Source organism: Carcharodon carcharias, chromosome 15 (assembly GCF_017639515.1).
Source record: "Carcharodon carcharias isolate sCarCar2 chromosome 15, sCarCar2.pri, whole genome shotgun sequence".
Lineage (NCBI taxonomy): Eukaryota > Metazoa > Chordata > Chondrichthyes > Lamniformes > Lamnidae > Carcharodon > Carcharodon carcharias.
In genome coordinates this window covers 6,223,280-6,243,187 of record NC_054481.1, presented here as the reverse complement: position 1 = coordinate 6,243,187, position 19,908 = coordinate 6,223,280, and the positions used below count along the sequence as shown (strand labels likewise).

The 19,908-nt window shown below is 40.7% G+C and overlaps 1 protein-coding gene across 3 annotated transcripts in view; it reads left to right on the top strand.

The window, feature by feature from the left end:
- The window catches only part of abcc1 (ATP-binding cassette, sub-family C (CFTR/MRP), member 1), a 95,696-nt gene that overhangs the window by 16,353 nt on the left and 59,435 nt on the right, over positions 1–19,908 (top strand). For 2 of the 3 annotated variants that reach the window (XM_041206165.1, XM_041206163.1), the window contains 3 exons: positions 5,538–5,675; positions 12,297–12,422; positions 18,539–18,600. In XM_041206165.1, the coding sequence (XP_041062099.1) occupies positions 5,538–5,675; positions 12,297–12,422; positions 18,539–18,600 (326 nt within the window). The remainder of the gene's footprint in view (positions 1–5,537; positions 5,676–12,296; positions 12,423–18,538; positions 18,601–19,908) is intronic. The other variant, XM_041206164.1, reaches the window with a different exon arrangement.

The window sequence follows — 19,908 nt, the reverse complement described above, 5'->3', positions numbered from 1 at the left end:
TCACCTGAAACCTGGAAGCCAGTATGCATTGTGATATCTTCAATTAATTTCTCTCATTTAAGCAGGTGGTTACTTCCTCTTAAACCTTCTGTAAGAGTCTGTCTCAGTTCAAATGTTCACTGGTCATCAATACAAAATTGCTGTACATTTCTCAGATATTACAGTATAAGAATCATACTTTCCTATCTGATAAAAGCTAATACAAAATAACATAAAGACAAATCAATCGTGCTGTTCTATTAGTATGCTTGGAAGTCGATCTGATTAACCTTTCCTGACAGGAGGCTTCCTACCAGGCTTCAACCAATATTTTTTTTGAAATCTCTTGCATGTTCTTGTTTTTGTTTCTTTGCATTCTTCCTCTGGAGAATGATGTGTATTTGTTGAAGGATTCATGGTAGATGATCAGTCAGATGGGGCATGATGTTACCCTTTTTCTCATGACAGTAAGTACGTTTATACTAGTCCATAGGGTGGATAGTTCCATATGGCGGAAGGATTTTATGAACTCCCACATCCACACGATGGGGGCTGATCCAGTTACCACTGATCCCTTCTGGATGCCAATGTCCCACTGGATGTCAACCCAAGATTAAGAGCCAGATCTCTGGTCTCCATTCAACTGCCAGGGTGAAAAGAAAAATCTTGAGTTACTTTTTCCCTCCAATGTTTTCCTGCCCTCAGCTTGTCACCTATCCACCCCTGAATTTGACGTGAACTGCAAATATAAACCTGCACTCCTAACACTGCCCTGGGTGATCAGCCACCAAGCTTAACTAGCACCTTACATGGCAAAGGAAATGACACCCCTGACACTGCTTGTGCACATTATTTCCCAGCGAGACCCGCACAGATACTAATTAACAAATTGTCTACTGGCTAAGTACTTAAAAAAAAACTATACTAGCTAAATGTAGCCCAAAAACCATAAAGTTCTATGTTTACAGTAACTGAGTAGGCCACTTTTTAGGAATAAAAACAACTGCAATATGCATTTTTAAACAGATCACAAATTACATCCTTGTTCTCAAATCAGTCCATGGCCTCACCTCTCCCTATCCTTTGTTACCTCCTCCATTCCTTCAAGTCTTTGAACTCCTCCAATTCTAGCGCATCCATAATTTTGATCACTCCAGCATTGGCAACCATGCTTTTAACTGTTTAGGCCTGAAGCTCTGGAATTCCCTCCCTAAATCTTTCAGCCTCTCTACTTCTCTCTCTTCCCTTAAAACTACCTCTTTGACCAAGCTTTTGTCACCTGTCCTGAAACCTCCTTTGGCTCAGTATCAAATTTTGAGTGATAGTGGTCTGATGAAATTCATGGGAATGTTTTACTACAACTGCTATATAAGTGCAAGTTGGTGGTGGTGTTGTCAGCTTCCAGGGGGAATTCTTTTAACTAAATTGCCTATTTAAAAAGTACTCCTCGGTACTGGTTCCTGTTAGAAATTCATTCTGTAATGAGATCTACTATTTATATGTGCTTTGGATAGCAAAATGGATCCCATTTTGACAAAAGCAGGAAAGCATTGAGGTAATTTGCTTACTTGCAATAATAATACAGATAAAGAATTGTGAAATGCAGTTAATCCACTTTTTAAAGCCCCCAAAATAGATCATCATTGTTTCAAAACAATAAATGCAGATACTTTCTGCAGACGCTGAAGAACTTTTGAGGTGATAGGGCACAGGCATATATGAGCACTGAGTCAACGGTTTATGCAAAATTTGGATGCAAGGAAAATGTTTTTTTCCTTGGGGAGCATTGAATCTGTTTATTTTTTTTCCCTGTTCTTCCCTCGGAGAGCTTGGTTAGAGATGTATAATAAGGTGTTACACACCTAGAAGAATAACGCAATTATTGCAGTTAGAGAGAGCGAAAAATTCTACTTTAAGGAACTTGCTCATCTCATCTGTTCATTCATTGTGAGCTGACTTCCCATTCACAAAAGGCACCACTTTTGGCCTTTGCCAATTCAGATTTCTAATGTTTACATTCTGTCATCATCCAGTCTGCTAGGGAACTAGTTTCTATAAATTCAGGTTTTAAAGGAAGAATTTTCATGAGGTTCTCTTGATCTACCACCATAACTGGTGAAATCCTAGAGAAACGAGAGGTTTTTTTTCTCTTGCTATTTACTTTGTTACTGCAGTGCTTGTACTTAAGTCACAGCAGGAGAACCCACCCCCCCACTGTGGAATTACCTCCTGTTCCTTTCTAATACTGGCTAAGAGAATGAGCTTGCCAAAATGACACTTTTTCCCTTTTCTAACATCTGAAAAACATGACTTTTAAATAGAGTACGTGAAAGTTTAAGAATTTCTCCGAAACAACAAGGTTTCTTTAAATTTACAGTGGATGATTCTAGAAAAAATAACTTCCTGGCTATATGACCATGTACGTGCAACCTGAACCCTAAAGCACTTTTGCCATATATACTGAAGCAAATTAATTTTCTACAGTTGAAGCGAGAAAGCTTGCTGTATTGTTATACTTAAATATTCCCTCTTCTTTTCTGAATAAACAAAAATAATTCAAGATTTTATATTTTTTTTGTTGAAAGCTTATGCGTTATTCAAAACCAGTGTCTTTGGGCCCCATCACAAACTCCACTTAATTGCCACTGATTTCATCCTTCTCCTGGACCACTACAAGCAGACTACTTGAACCTGTGATGTTCTCTGACCCCGGGTTGAGCTTCCGACCTCCTATCCTTACAATTATGAAGCTCGCCTATTTCCACCTTTGTAACATTGCTTGTTTCCACTGTTGTCTTCGCTGCTTTGATGGTGAAATTCTCATCTAGACTTCTGTCGCTACCAAAGACAACTATTCCGATACAAAAACAGAAAATGCTGGAAAAACTCAGCAGGTCTAAGAGCATCTGTGGAGAGAAAGACAGAGTTAATGTTTCGAGTCTGTATGACTCTTAAGAGCTAAGGGGAAGTAAAAATGTGATGAAATTTATACTGTTTAAGGTGGGTGGAGCAGGTGTAGCTGGATAGAAGGCCAGCGACAGTTGGAGGCAAAGGAGAGATGTCTTGAACAAAAGAACAAAGGGGTGTTAATGGTAGTGGTACTGGCTAAAGGAGGTGCTGATGGTGGCATTAAGGTCAGAAAGCAGAATGTGGTAATAGCAGGACAAGGGTAAGCACTCTGGAAAGAACAGCGTGAACAAGTGACAAAAACATAATACTGCGGATGCTGGAAATCTGAAATAAAAATAAAAATAGCTGGAAAAACTCAGCCGGTCTGACAGCACCTGCGGAGATGAATACAGTTAACGTTTCGAGTCCGTATGACTCTTCATCAGAACCAAGAAAAAATAGAAAAGAGGTGAAATATAAGCTGGTTGAGGGGGGGTGGGACAGGTGGAGCTGGATTGAGGGCCAGTGATAGGTGGAGGCAAAGAAGAGATTGCCAAAGATATCATAGACAAAAGGACAAAGAGGTATTGACGTGGTGATATTACCTAGGGAATGTGCTAATGGTGACATTAAGGGTAGAAAGCAGGACGAGCAAGTGACAGATAGCCCTAGTGGGGGTGGGGGGAGGGGACGGTGGTGGGAAAAAAGATCGAAAATAGGATAAAAGTTGGGGATAAAACAATGAATAAAAATGAAAATAAATAAGAATGAGTGGATAACAAATAAAAAATTTAAAAATGAAAATTAATATTTAATAAAGGGGTGAGGATGGGGGAGAGTGTTCATGGTCTTAAGTTGTTGAACTCAATGTTAAGTCTGGAAGGCTGTGAAGTGCCTAATCGGAAGATGAGGTGCTGTTTGCCCAGCTTGCTTTGGGCTTCACTGGAACACTGCAGCAGGCCAAGGAGGAAGGTGTGGGCATGAGAGCAGGATGCTGTGTTGAAATGGCTAGCGACAGGAGGTCTGGGTCATGTTTGCGGACAAACCGAAGGTGTTCTGCAAAGTGGTCATCCAGTCTGCATTTGGTCTCTCCAATGTAGAGGAGCCCACATTGTGAGCAGCGAATGCAATAGACTAAATTGAAGGAGGTGCAAAGGAAGTGCTGCATCACTTGAAAGTAGTGTCTGGACTATTGGATGGTGAAGAGGGAGGAGGTAAAGGGGCAGATGTTGCACCTTCTGTGATTGCATGGGAAAGTGGTGTGGGAGGGAGGATGAGGTGTTAGGGGGTGATGGAGGAGTAGACCAGGCTATCCTGGATGGAATGATCCCTATGGGATGCCGAAGGGGGAGGAGGAGGGGAGGGGGGGTGGTGAAGGGAAGATGTGTTTGGTGGTGGCATCAGGCTGGAATTGGCAGAAATGGTGTAGGATGATCATTTGAATGTGGAGGCTGGTGGGGTGAAAAGCGAAGACAAGGGGTCCTTATTTTAGTTCTGGGAGGGAGAGGAAGGTGTGAGGGCAGAGGCTCGGGAGATGGGTTGGACATGGTTGAGGGCCCTGTCAACAACAGTGGGTGGGAAACTTCGGATAAGGAAGAAGGAAGGCATGTCAGAAGTGCCATTTTGGAAAGTGGCATCATCGGAACAGATGCAATGGAGGCGAAGGAACTGAGAAATGAGATGGAGTCCTTTAAAGGAAGCAGGGCGTGAGGAACTGTAGTCGAGGTAGCAGTGGGAGTCTGTGGGTTTGTAATGAATATTGGTGGACAGTCTTATCATCAGAAGTTGAGACAGAGAGGCCAAGGAAGAGAAGGATTGTTCATGTTTTTTCCAGAGTGCTTATCCTTGTCTTGCTATTACCACATTCAGCTTTCTGACCTTAATGCTACCATCAGCACCTCCTTTATCCAGTACCACTACCATTTACACCCGTTTGTCCTTTTGTTCATGACTTCTCTCCTTTGCCTCCAACTATTGCTGGTCTTCTATTCGGCTTCACCTGCTCCATCCACTTTAAACAGTATAAATTTAATCACATTTTTACCCTTTTTTAGGTCTGAAGAAGAGTCATACAGGCTTGAAACGTTAACTCTGTCTTTCTCTCCGCAGATGCTCTTAGACTTGCTGAGTTTTTCCAGCATTTTCTATTTTTTTTCAGATTTCCAGCATCCGCAGTATTTTGCTTTTACACCTATTCCGATGCCCTCCTAGCTGGCCTACCACCCTGTACTTCAATGCCTCTAATTCAATCTCTGGTCTCTAGCATACCCTCACTCCAGTTACCCCAGTATTGAACACCAGGACTTCAGTCATCTCGGCCCTGAATTCTGAAAATCTGTCTGTAAACTGCTCTGTTTCTCTGCCTCTCTCTCCTTGTTTAAAACTTACATTTTTGATTAACATCTTAGTTATCCCCCCAGTATTTCTTTATTTCACTTGGTTTCAACTTTTTCTGCATAATGAAGTGCCGGATGATTTTCACTGTTAAAGGTGCTATGTAAAATGCACTTTGTTGTTGGCTGATGTAGATACTAGCTTTCTAGCGCACACGAGTTTAACTTGTACATGTGAGATTTGTGATAGACCACCTAACCTAGCCACACTTGAAGTTGAGAGTATGTCAAAGCTAAGTGAACTTTTTTACAAACAAAATTTAATCCTGTTATCAGTTGCTTGCAGTTTTCCTCATCCAGTATGAGAGGCTGAAGGGTGTCCAATCCTCTGCTGTTCTTTTGATCTTTTGGTTGCTTGCGTTGGTGTGTGCCATACCACCATTGAGGTCCAAAATAATGCACTCTATTAATCAGGTAAGGATGATGAAAAGATTAACTTTTTTGATGCGTTTAAGGTATTCTTAATTCTACATGTATTTATTTTTTATATTTAAAATCTAATTTCAAAGTACCTTTGTTTACACCTCCCCCACCCCGGTATCTTTTCTTTTATGAAGGTGGGGATTGTTGCAGAGTGTGGTTTCATGGAGCCTGGTTGCCCTCTGATACCTCATGCCTTACGTGTGAACTCAGCAGAGGGTGTTGATGGGTTATCCGATTGTAGAGCTCAGTCATGTTTTTAACTGCTCTGCTTTTCTGAAGAGTTTACTGGTCACTGAGACTACTGAGTTGGCTAACTTGGTTATAGCCCAGGGATTGAAACTGATATCTGTATGGTTTAGTTTCAAACCACTCTTGTTTTAATCCATTAAATAATTGCAGCAGCTTCTATGCTGGTGCTTGAGAATTCTTTATTTTGAAAAGTTGGCAGGTATGTTGACAGCCATTAAGAACAAAGCAATGTTTCATAATAGGATGGCAAGGTGAGAAACATTGTTGGATTAATGTATTTTGTAATCAAAATGCAACCCTTCCAGTTAATTCTGTGCTGGTTAATTTGTGAACTTTAATTTTCAGTGTTACACCTAGCTGTATGAAGGAACTAGCTGCAGGAATTTTGTGGCTTTTATACTTGCTTTGCACAGGTCAAGGCACATGGGGATCTTTTTCTTTTGCTGTAAACATTTTGAATCTGCATGTGGTTATGTCAAGAGGTTAAGATGAAGTGTTTGACATTCATGCTGAAGGCAGTGGTTATATTTGGCTTTCTTGCACTCTGCACTGAATACTGTGTTGTGTTGTAAGTGAAGCTTTCTGTTGTCTTGTCCAATTGGTGATCATTTGCGTGTCAACTTGAACAGAGCCAATTCCACCTTGGGTGGAAGGGGTCATTAGTGCCAAGACCATTCATGTTTACATGGTGCACTTTAAACCAGGTACAGTTTCATATTAATTAGGAGCAGGAAAGCCTGATTAATTTCCTTTTATATTGACCTCCTGTCCCCAATGTGTTAGGTTTTAAATCCTTGATTCTTGTCAATTAAGTTATTAAGTGACTTTCACCCTTGCATCTCATCCCAGACCCCTTGGTCTGACATTTTGCACTTGTTGCTGTCCTTTTTCTACATTGCTGTTTCTGTCTGAGCGTTCAAGCAGTTCAACCCCACTTTCAGGAGCTCCTTAGCTTAACACCTGCTCCTTTCCACCTTTAAATATCTTCTTAAATCTGTTGTTTTTACTATGCTTTTGGTCAGAGAACTGGAGAATTGCAAATATTACATCCTCTTTTAAACAAAGGTGTAAAAGATAAGCCCAGCAACTAAGGCCAGTCAGTTTAACCTTGGTGGCGGAGAAACTTTTAGAGCCGATAATCCGGGACAAAGTTAATAACCACTTGGACAAATAGGGAAAGCCAGATGGACTTGTTAAGGGTAAATCATGTTTAATTGACTTGCTTGTTTTTTGAAGAGGTAACAGAGAGGGTTGATGAGGGTAATGCTATTGATGTGGTATACATGGACTTCCAAAAGGCATTTGATAATGTACTGCACAATAAACTTGTTGGCAAAATTAGAGCTCATGGAATAAAAGGGACAGTAGTAAAATGGATACAAAATTGGCTGAGTAACAGGAAATGGTGAGCGATTTGTTTTTCAACTGGAGGAAGATTTATAGTGGAGGTTCCCAGAGGTCGGTGTTAGGACCCCTGCTCTTCCTGATATATCTCATTGGCCTAGAACTTGGTGTACAGGGCACAATTTCAAAATTTGCAGATAATATGGAACTTCTAAGTATTGTGAGCAATGAAGAGGATGGTGTAGAATTTAAAAAGGATATAGACAAGTTGGTTGAATGGGCAGGCAAGTGGCAGATGAAATTTAATGCAGAGAAGTGTAAAGTGATTCATTTTGGGAGGCAGAACGTAGGGAGGCAATATAAAATAAAGGGTACAATTCTAAAGGGGTGCAGGAGCAGTGGGACCTGGGTGTTAATGTACAGAAATCATGGAAGATGGCAGCGCAGGTTGAAAGAGCAGTTAATAAAAACATAGAGCATCCTGGGCTTATCAATAGGGGCATAGAGTACAAAAGCAAGGAAATTTATATTAAACAGGATTGGAGCATTGTGTCCATTTCTGGGCACCACACTTTTGGAAGGATGTGAAGCCATTAGGGAGGGTGCAGAAAAGATTCACGAGAATGGTTCCAGGAATGAAGAACTTTAGTTACGTAGAAGGATTGGAGAAGTTGGGACTGTTCTATTTGGAATAGATTTGATAAAGATACTCAAAATTATGAGGGGTCTGGACAGAGTAGATAGGGAGCACCTGCTTTCATTGTTTGAAGGATCAAGAGGCTGCAGATTTATGGTAATTGTCAAAAGAAGCAATGGTGACTTGAGAATTTTTTTCATGCAGTGAGTGGCCACGATCTGGAATACACTGCCTGAGATTGTGGTGGAGTAGCGTCAATAGATACTTTGAAAAGTGAATTGGGTCATTATGTGAAAAGGAAAAAAAAATGCAGGGCTACAGAGAAAAGGCAAGGAAGTGGCAAGTGAGTTGATCCTTCAGAGAGCCAGCATAGAAACGATGGGGCTGAATGGCCGCCTCCTGTGCTATAACTATTCCATTATTCTGTTCCCTACATTTTCCTCCATTGCACTTGATCCATTTGAGTCACTTCATTCCCCAGAACCAGATCCAGCAATGCCTCCATCTTCATTGGGCTGGAAATGGACTGATCCAGAAAACTTTCCTGAACATACTTCAAAAACCCTTCCATCTCCCTGTCCTTTACACTGTTACTATTCCAGTATTAGGATAATTGAAGTACCTATTATTAGTAGCCTGTTGTTTTTACACCCCTCTGTAATTTCACTGCAAATTTGTTCCTCTAGGTTTTTCCCAATAGTGGCCTGTAGAATACATCCAGTAGTGTAATAGCACCTCTGTGGTTTCTTAACAAAACAGATTCTGTCCTTGATCCCTCCAGGACATCTTTTCTCTCCAGAACTGTAATATTATTCAGAATCAATATTACCACTCCTCTCCTGTTTTTCCTGCTTGTGCTTGATCGTGGAGAGGGCCCCCCCACCCCCACCACCCAACCAGCTCATCTAAAAAGTCAGGAATGGGGAAGCCTGCCCATGATCCTGTTTGCTTCTTTGCAGCAATTGTAATGCTAGGAGTAGCATTAATTGCTTTCAGATGAGATGTTGCCCCTATCTTGGTAGGAGTCCTGCCTTTAATTGGCCAGCGGGCCTGTCATTCCAGCAGTGGGAGTGGTGGTCACTGCTGCAACTACCAACTGTCCTACGTTACAGAAGAGCCCAGATAATGACAAGGTCGGGGGTCTCAGCAGGGAGAGTAGGGGAGCTGTGTTCCAGAGGCTGGTGAAGGATTAAAGTGGGGGTATGCCTTGTGTGAAGAGGGTGGGGGGGTACCTCTACAAAGGGGGACTCACCCCCTTGCCTGACAATGATAGGGTTGGGATGAGACTTTAAACTAGCCATTAAATTGACCCCCTGTAAAATTTCAGACAGTTCAGGAGTGGGTTGCAGGTAGCAAAAAGGCCAGCAGGGAGTGCACAATCCAGTTGCTTGTATCCAGCAATGTTCTCTCTAATTTGCTTGCTGTGCATGGCTAGCTTGTTGCACTGCGTGGTCCCTTTTAAGATTGGGTTTTTTGAGCCGGCCTCTCTTGTCACCATGTCACACTCTCTTGTGCTTATTTCCCTTGCAGCTCCCCAACCTTATTCACCACACTTTTTGAGTTTACACAGTATTGGTTCATGTGCTTTTATCCCTAACTTCAACTTTCCTGCTAATTTTATTAACCTAACCTTCGTTAATGCAAATCACCTGGGGATAAATCTTCTCTCTTCAGAAAAGTCTTCGAACTGACACAGCCTCCTGCAGTTCACTTCATGTAGTAAAATTTGCCATGAACTCCTGTTAGCCTAAACCTTAGCCAATATCCTAGTCACCTTATCACCTGTCACAATCTGTGAATTCGCGATTCTGCTGGAACCCCCAATTATTTTGATCTTGGTGAAAACCAGTAAATTCTTTTTTAAGAATTCAAAAGCCCAGGTATTTACTAAAAGGATGAAGCCATAAGCTTCAGGGTTTAAATCAAAATAATTTTACTACACCAAATTCAAAGACCATGAATACTAATAAATACACACTTTCTTAAATAGTTGCGTTAAAGGTAATATAAGTGCAGTGAACTCTCAATTACTTATCTATCTTCACTCCATTTGCCTTCCACACCTGTTAGACTTGCACCCAAAACACAAGTCCAATACTTATGAAAAATTGGATGATTAGCTACTTGGTCTGAGTATTGCTTTGAAGATTTGTACAAGGATTGAGATTGCTTGGGCTTCCAGCAAGGTTGTCTCTTTAGATCTCCTCCAACCATCTTACGATTGCAAACCCCCTGTTCAACACTGGCATCTTAAGCATAGCTACCTTGGGTCAGAACTCCCCTGGTTCTAATGTTCTTTAACTCTGGAGTTTTACATCTGAGTGTGCTCTCTTGCACTCAGTTTGGCTATACTAAAGTTCAACCCATCAGTTAACAAGAGTTTTACACTCTTTTTTTAACCAACACACCAACTGAACTTTGTTTGAGAGAGATGTTTCCTCTTCTGCAGACAGCTTGCTCTCCAACTGAAAAATCTGAACATGGATTCACCTGCTATAATTAACTTATGCTGACCTTTTACTCCATTTTTTTGTCCCTTAGGCAACCTGGTCACATAATCTTAAAGCAAGGTGCTTTAACATAAATCATAACCTTGAGAAGCCTACTTCTTAATGAGACCATCACCCCAAGATAAAATATAGGATTTTTTTTTGCCCCAAACGCACGTGGGTCATCACAACGCCATGTACCGTGAGCCTAATTTAGACATCCTTTTATTGCCTCTTGGTCTGATCCCACCTAATCACCTAATACTTTACTATTTCTTATTCTTTTGTTGCCTTTCCAAATCCTTTGTGTACCTTGTTTGTCCTTTCTGGTGCCCACCCTCTCCAACAGCAATAATGAAGAGCCCCACAGTGCCAGTTGCAAACCGTTTGGGCTTTACAAGCCTTACCTCACCCAACCAGTCGCAATGTCCCATGAATTTAAAACCCTCTTCCTGCACTCTTCAGTCCTGCGTTCATCAGCGCTATCCTCCTATTTCTATACTCACTAATGCATGGCACCGGGAGTAATTTGGAAGTAATTATGATTGATATTCTGCTTAATAATCTCTTCCCTAGCTGCCTAAAACATGTCTGCAGGACCTCATCCAACTTTCAACCTATGCTGTTGGCCATAACCATTGGCTGTTTATCCTCCCCTGTCAATGTTCTGCAACCACGCAGTGACATCATGGAGCCTGGCATCAGGGAGGCAACATCCCATTCTGAATCATATCTACGACTGTATAAATGCCTGTCTGTACTCCTAACCATTGAATCCCTTGGCCTTATTACTTATACAATCTTCCTCCACCAAGCCCCGTACAGCTCAGCGACCCCTGGTGCTGTGGATTTGGCTCTGGTTGCACTCCCCAGAAGAACCATTACGCTCGCAGGTAGTCAAAGCTGAACACCGGTTGAAGAATGAGATGCACTTGGGGGACTCCTGAGCTACCTGGATAAAGGCAAAATACTGCGAATGCTGGAAATCTGAAACAAAAATCAAAAAATGCTGGAAAAACTCAGCAGGCCTGACAGCACCTGTGGAGAGGAAGCCAGAGTTAACAGAGCTACAGAGCTCTGAAGAAGACTCGAAAAGTTAACTCTGTCTTTCTCTCCACAGATGCTGTCAGACCTGCTGAGTTTTTCAGCCTTTTTTGTATTTGTTCCTGAGCTACCTGCCTGGTCGTCCTCAAATGGCAGTCACCCGTTCCCTGTTTTCCTACACAATTTTAAGCTGCAGGGCGACCACCTCCAGAAACGTGCTATCCACGTTGCTGCAGTTCATCCACGAGGCAGTCAGGTGCTATTTAGGATCCGAAACCCAGAGCTAGAGCTGCTCAGCTGATGACACTTCCTGTATAGGCGGTTGGCCAGGGCATGAGAAGCACTTGGAATTTCCACAGATACAGGACATGCATTTGATGGGACTGAGGTGCCCTCCCATCTCTCTATTTATTAGACTATTAAGTTTATTTATGTTGTTAGTTAGGACTAAGTAAAAGACACTCACCAATCAGCTGCTTCCCTTGCGCTGATATCATTTTAGGTGTTTTTTTAACTGGCCTCCCTGACGTTTGTGCTCCCTTTCTTTCGGGCTCTCTGATTCAACTTAGCTTATTTTATTTTAGTTTTAATTAATTTATTGATCTAGATTAAGTACAGGGTAGGTTAACTCACGCGACTTGTAAAATTCTCCACTCTGTGCTCCCTTGTGCTGTGGCATCACTTGGTATTTTTTTTCTCGCTGCTTTGCTATTTAAATTCTTGGGACTGTTGTTCTCCTCACTCTTCCGATTCTCTTATTGCACAAACTATAACTTTTCAGCAGAAAGAAGCTCACAGTGTTAACAAAATAGCTGCTGTGTAGTAATTTGTTGTCTTTTTATTTTTTAGGTCTCTCACATTGATGTTTTTCGGGATACGACCTTTTACCTCTATTTTGTTCTAGTATTGATAGGATTTGTCCTTTCCTGCTTAACAGATCAGCCTCCTCTCTTCTCTGAATCTGTTAAGGATTCTGTGAGTATTGATCGTTTTAAAATAAAGTTTGCAGGATTTTATATTGTGCAAAAAATGCTATAAATTTTCATGATATGAAAGCGTGACAAAATATTTTTCTGGAAACTAGAGGGTAAACATTCAGCTTCTGCACTGCCAGGTGTGTAGTAAAATTAATGATGCAGAACTTCAAGTGGGAGTTCACAATTTCATGATGCATGCTGCTGGTGCTTTAAAAGCTGATTTTGTTACTCTTAAATTTAGAGAAGTATTAAGTGAATCATTTTGTTAGGAATAATGTGGAGAGATATATAGAATAAAGGGTGCAATTCTAAAGGAACCGCTGGAAGAGAGGGACCTGGGTCTATAAGTGCTTAAGTCATTGATGGTGGCAGGACAGGATGATAAAGCATGCGGCAACCTAGGCGTTATTAATAGAGTCCTGGAGTCCATAAGCAAGGAAGCTATGTTAAGGTTCTCAAGTTCTGTCGAATGGTCATGAGGACTCGAAACGTCAACTCTTTTCTTCTCCGCCGATGCTGCCAGACCTGCTGAGTTTTTCCAGGTAATTTTGTTTAAGTTATGTTAAACTTGTTTAAAGCACTGCTTCGGTCTCAACCTGTGTACTGCGCCAGTTATGGGTGCTGCAGCTTGGGAAGGATGTGAAGGCATTAGAGAAGGTGCAGAAAAGATTCACAGGAATAGTTCCAAGGGTGAGGAACTTCATTAACATAGCTGGACTGGAGAAATGGGACCGTATTCCTTCAAGAAGAGATGGTCGAGAAGAGGTTTGACATAGGTATTCGAAATCATGAGGGGCCTGGACAGTGTAAATAATGAAAAATTGTTTCCCTTGGTGAAAGGATCAAGCACAAGAGGGCACAGATCGAAGGTAATTTGCAAAAGAAGCAATGGTGACAGGAGGAGAAACTTCCTGCAGTGAGTGGTTGGGATCTGGAGGCAGGTTCAACTGAGGCATTCAAAAGGGAATTGGATTATTATCTGAAAAAGAAGAGTGTGCAAGACTGTCGAGAGAAAAAGAGGGAATGGCACTAGGTAGATTGCTCCTTTGGAGAGCCAGCCGAATGGTCTCCTCCTGCACTGTAATAATTCTGTGATTCTGTGAAATGAGAAAACTGTGGGTTTGTGGGTGAAAATAGTTATTTGGAGCTGAAAATCTTAAACCAGGAAAAAATATTTTAAATGCTTTCATTTATGGGATGTGGGCTTCGCTGGCTGTGCCAGCATTTATTGCCCTTCCCTAATTGCCCTTGAGAAGGTGATGGTGAGCTGCTTCTTGAACTGCTGCAATCCATGTGGTGTAGGTACACCCACAGTGCTGTTAGGGAGGGAGTTCCAGGATTTTGACCCAGCAACAGTGAAGGAAAGGCGATATATTTCCAAGTCAGAATGGTGAGTGTCTTGGAGGGGAACTTCCAGGTGGTGGTGTTCCCATCTATCTGCTGCCCTTGTCCTTCTAGATAGCAGTGGTCATGGGTTTGGAAGGCGTTGTCTAAGGAGCCTTGGTGAGTTCCTGCAGTTCATCTTGTAGATAGTACACACTGCTGCTACTGTGCATTAGTGGTGGAGGGACTGAATGTTTGTGGATGTGGTGCCAATCAAGCGGGCTGCTTTGTCCTGGTTGATCTTGTGCTTCTTGAGTGTTGTGGGAGCTGCACTCATCCAGGCAAGTGGAGAGTATTCCATTACAGTCCTGACTTGTGCTTTGTAGATGGTGGACAAGCTTTGGGGAGTCAGGAGGTGAGTTACTCATCGCAGGATTCCAAGCCTATGACCTGCTCTTGTAGCCGCAGTATTTATATGGCTCGGCCAATTCAGTTTCTGGTCAATGGTAACCCCCAGGATGTTGATAGTGGGGGATTCAGTGATGGTAATGTCATTGAACCTCAAGGGGCGATGGTTGGATTCTCTCATGTTGGAGAGTGTCATTGCCTGGCACTTGTGTGGCGCGAATGTTACTTGCCATTTGTCTGCCCAAACCTGGATATTGTCCAGGTCTTGCTGCATTTGGACATGGACAATTAATTGTAGCAGTTTGTTTTCCAGCTCAGCTCAGTTGTTTCCTACAATATTCTGATCCCACTTACAAATGATGTGGTCCCTTCACAATAATGTGTGCAAGGCGCTGGTAGAATCTACAAAATAAGGTGGTGGGTTCAGCAGAGTGGCGGCACAAATTTGGTTAGAGTGGGAATTTGGAGCAGAGAGGGAAGGAGGTGCTAAAAAAATTAAACCAAGAGTAAATATATAAATATTTAGTCACTTAACGGATCTAAAGGAATTTCATTAAACAGAATGATGCGATAATGTGAACCGTTGGCTGTAACTCATGTGCCACGAGGGGAGTTATCAAGATATTAGGGGGAACTGATAAGGTAGATAGAGAGAAATTATTTCTGCCTGCTAGAGCATGTTGGACTAAGGATTAAGCCTAAAAATTAAGAGTCTGGCCTTTCAGGTGTGAATTAGGAAACGCATCTACTTACGAAATGTGGTAGAAGTTTGGAACTTCGTTCTACGAATCGCAGTTGATGCTGGGCTAATTGTTAATTTAAAATCTGAGATTGATAGACCTCTTTTAACTAAAGGTATTATGGGGTATGGGTGGGTATACGAAGTTAGGGCATAAATCAGCCATGATCTCATTTAATGGCGGAACAAGCTTGCAGGCCTAAATGACCTATGCCTGATTCTATGTTCCTAACTCCAGAATTCTTCTTGTGTCCTGGATAATCCTGTGTCAGGCAGTGCCTCTGTTGCTTGAGCTCGGGGTTTCTGAGCTTGAGGATCAGCTACAGTCACTGCAGGGCATATGGGAGGCTGAGAATTTCCTGGTGTACACTTTCCAGGATTTGGTCACCCCTCAGCTACAGAGCGTTCTGGAGGATAGGAGAATTGTAATGGACTTCAGCAGGACATAGGTTAAAATGGCAGACAAGTGGCAGGTGAAATTTAACGTAGAAGTGTGAAGTGACGCATATTGATAGGAAGAATGAAGAGAGGCCGTAAGAATTAGTTGGTAGAATTTTAAAGGCATGAAGAACAGATAGCTGGGGTGGTGAAAGCAAAATACTGCGGATGCTGGAAATTTGAAGCAAAAGCAGAAAATGCTGGAAAAAGTCAGCAGGGCTCTGAAGAAGACCTGCTGAGTTTTTTTCCCTGCATTTTCTCACTTTTTTTCAGAGAGCTGGGGTACATGTGCACAATCTTTGAAGGTAACATGGCAAGTTGAGGGGGTGTTGAGAAAGCACATGGGATTTTTTGCTTTATTAATGGAGATATAAAACTAAAGAAGTTATGCTGAAACTTAAAAAAAAAACAGTGGTTAGGCCACAGCTGGTATATTGTTGAACATGGGCACCAAACTTTGGGAAGGATAGTGAAGCCTTGGTGGGGTTGCAGAAGAGATTTACTAGAATGGTACCATGGAGGTGGAATTTCGGTTATGTGGAGAGACTAGAGATGCTGACGTTGTTCTCCTTAGAACAGAGCAGGTTAAGAGGAGATTTACTAGAAGTGCTCAACATTTTGAGTGGCCTTTATAGAGTAAATAAGGGGAAGCTGTTTCTAGCAGTACAGTTGGTAACAGGACTGAGATTTAAGGTGATTGGCAGAAGAACTGGAGGTGATACAAGGAAACATTTTTTTTCAGAGTTGTGATCTGGAATGTACTATCTAAAAATGTGATGGAAGCAGATTCAGTGGAAATGTTTAAGAGAATTAGGTTAAATGATTAAAGGGCTATGGGGAAAGAGAAGGGGACTGACAGCTATCCAATTGATTCGTCAAAGAGCCAGCAGAGGCACTATGGGCAGAATGGCCCTCTGTTGTATCATTCTATAATTCTATTTTTCTGTGTTATCAATTACTAATTACTGTGCTGGAAAACCAAGAAGCTTCTGAGAGCCCAAGTTGGAATTTTTTGATACTACTCATTACATCAAAATCTCATTGTGTAGAATACCTAAAAAAGAATCAATGTAGGAGTAAAGCCTAATAATTTAGTTTCTGGAGAAATCCCATGTAAAACATGCATGTGAAAATGTAATCCTGATCTTGTAGATAGCGGATGCAATATGTAGTCTCTGGTATGATACAAACCTGAGAACTCTGCTGCTGTCAGTTCTTATCCCACAACTATGCCAGCTCTTCTCCGGTGAGGCATTCTCATTTTCTTGCACAATCTTTCTTCAATTTTTAGAATTAGAAAACTAGAGCTTTCACAGATGTAACTGTTGTTAAATGGTTTGTGAGATTATCAAATATTGCAGTTTTCAAGCTGCAGAGAGAGGACTCGAAACGTCAACTCTTTTCTTCTCCACCGATGTTGCCAGGTCTGCTGAGTTTTTCCGGGTAATTCTGTTTTTGTATTGCAGTTTTCAAATCTGGCGGTCATTAGAGCATTGGCACCAGCCTGGCCATCAGTACCAATTGTTGAACGTCCAGAGTTGACTGTTCCTGAACAAACAACTAAGACAAAGGGATAAGAGCTAACCTGCTAGCCAGTCTGCAGCCCCTCTTTTTAAAGATCACCTGATATCACCATATGTCAATATTTGCTCCTGAGAAAGTCATATAAAGAACAAATAAAGCAGACAAAACACAAAATGTGAGCATATTAAGGGACTTGAGGTACAAGTTTTGAAAGTTGCATTTCACATGGAGCTATCTATTTAGCGATGGATAAGCAGTCAGATCAATGTGTGATTTGATTTAATGTAAATTCAGGATGATAAATCCTAATATAGGAGCACAAGGTTATATTCTAAGGACAAAGTTTAGGAGTTAAGTCTACCACCTTCATCATTTCTGATACTCAGTTCCTTTGGTAAATATAGCAATCCAATGTGGTACAAATAGCATAAATAAACTATTAAAATAATTTCAAAATTACCATTTTTCTTTGTCGTTAAGTGTAAAAAAAACCACTAAGCTGTTAAAGTATTTCAAAGCTTTAACATACACTGTAACTACAATGACACATAGAATATGAATAATAAACAATCGGGCTTACTCAAAGGCTGTATTGGCTTCTCAGCAGGTCTGGTAGCATCTGCGGAGAGGAACACAGTTAACGTTTCGAGTATTAATTAGCACATTCCTTCAACACTCTTTGTCCTTTTGTCTATGACATCTTTTGGCTATCCCCACCTATCTCTGGCCCTCTATCCAGCTCTACTTGTTCCACCCCACCTTAAACCAGCTTACATTTCACCTCTTTTCTATTTTTACTTAGTTCTGTTGAAGAGTCATACGGACTCGAAATGTTAACTGTGCTCCGCTCCGCAGATGCTGCCAGACCTGCTGAGTTTTTCCAGGTATTTTTATTTTTATTTTTTTAGATTTCCAGCATTCGCAGTTTTTTGCTTTTATGTAATTGGCTCCTGTTGTGTTGCAAATGCTGTCAATCAGATGTGTTAACAGTACTTGACTGCATTCTTGGCCACAGTTCACTCTTATGTTTGTCTTGTTAATTGCCACCTCACACTGAAGAGAACTTTTATTTTAAAAATACTAATTCAGAACGCTTTCCCTGTTTAAAATTCAGCCAAAATTATTTAAAGCTAAAAGCAAAATACTGTGGCCGCTGGAAATCTGAAATTAAAACAAAAATTGCTGGAAAAACTCAGCAGGTCTGACAGCATCTGTGGAGAGGATGACAGAGTTAACGTTTCGAGTCTGTATGACTCTTCATTAGTTATTTCAAGCTATTTGGTTAATTAGCATTCAAACAATAATTTGGCAACTGTTGCGACATGCCCCATCCCTTTTGAATATTAGTAAGCCATTTTATTACTCTTTTCCTTACCATAAAATTCTGCCTTCATCTAATTCTGAAACCCTTTTACTTGCTTTGTTTGATTGCTAAAAAAATAGGAACAGAAGGGAACTCCACAGTTTGTTGCTGTTCATCTGAATGTTCAGCTATTTTATTGTGTAGCTCATTGTATCCCATTATTTTGCTGCAGCTTCTTTAATAATGTAAGCCCACATCTTTCCTAATGTGTTTTTTTCCCAGGGACTTCATCGCACCTCTTGTATTTAACTAAGCATTAGATGTATCGGTTGGATTTTTTTTTCTTGTTGAGGCAATACTTTCTTTTTTCTTTATCTAGAATCTTTGTCCTGAGCTAAGTGCGTCATTCCTGTCCCGGATAACGTTCTGGTGGTTTACAGGGTATGTAAAAATATAAAGCATTTAAGCCTAACTGCAGTTATACCGAGTATTTTCCTGAAATTAATAAGCAAGATAATCTAATAGAACTTTATTTTGTAATATCATTCATTTCTAATGTGTAGAACTTTTCTGTCAAAAAGTTTGATTTTCCGAATGATGAACTTAAAACGTTTTAGATGGATATGGATTTGTGTTGCTCAAGCAATGAGACCTAACCTATTAATACATGATGCAAATGCGCTGAAAATGCAAAATCAGTCATTTAATGCTGGCTGCTTCTGGCCAAGAGTCTAAATTGACAAGAGGAAATCTTTTATTCTCCTTTAATCAAGCACTACTTAACTTGAAGCTGTATTTAGTGAACAAAAATCAGACATTGTGACCTTAAAACCAGAAAGTTTTACTTTAAATGTAGAATAATGCATTGCTTAGTCCTTGCATGTCTTTATCAAACTATACTTCCCACCAGTAATTAAGTAATGCTATAGGAGTTTGCTATTAGATAAATAAAACCAGTTGATTTTGTCGATCAGAAATTATAGTTTGTTCTAGGTATAAAGGAAACCTTAAGAAAAAGAAAGAAAGCCTGTCACTTAATGCCAGTGATGGAAGCCCCCGCTATGTTCTAATCTCCACAGACCCCACCTCAGACAACTAATGTTCTCACTAAGCTGCAACCACACAGCAGTATGGAGGGGACTGCACAGTCCTTTTTCTGTCCACACAAAATATTTTTTTAAAAATGTGAAAAACTGGCCATTCACAACAACAACATTTAACAGGGAACATTGCTGTGCACTGACATTTTCTTTGCTGAAATAAATTTTTGTGACCTTGGAGAGACAGTGCTATCTTAGTCATAGTATATAATGTTATATCAAGCAAAACATATCTTCTAAATATTATGTTAGCAGAATTGAAAGCAATGATGCAGGAAATTGGCTTATTAATGCATGTATTTTGAAGCCAAAATTGAAGGCAATAAAAATTGTACCCGTTTCCTGCCCAAAGTAAAGAAATAACTGTTAATGTTTCTACTTGTGAAGAAATTATAACAAACCCCTTTGTAGATTTTTAATCAAATGTTTTTTCAGTTTAGTAAACATTTCTTTCAGAAAATTCATTATTGTAAAGCGATTGAAGGGAAACTATAATTTTTATTAATATTGGCAGTGATGTAAGACTAATGTTTTAATTGTGCATTAGTCATATAATTCCTCAGTCTGTAGACACTGAAGTATCTAATTTCCTCTTATTTGTTTCTGTTACAAGAACATTTTCAATTGTGTGGTTTTACAATTCCATACT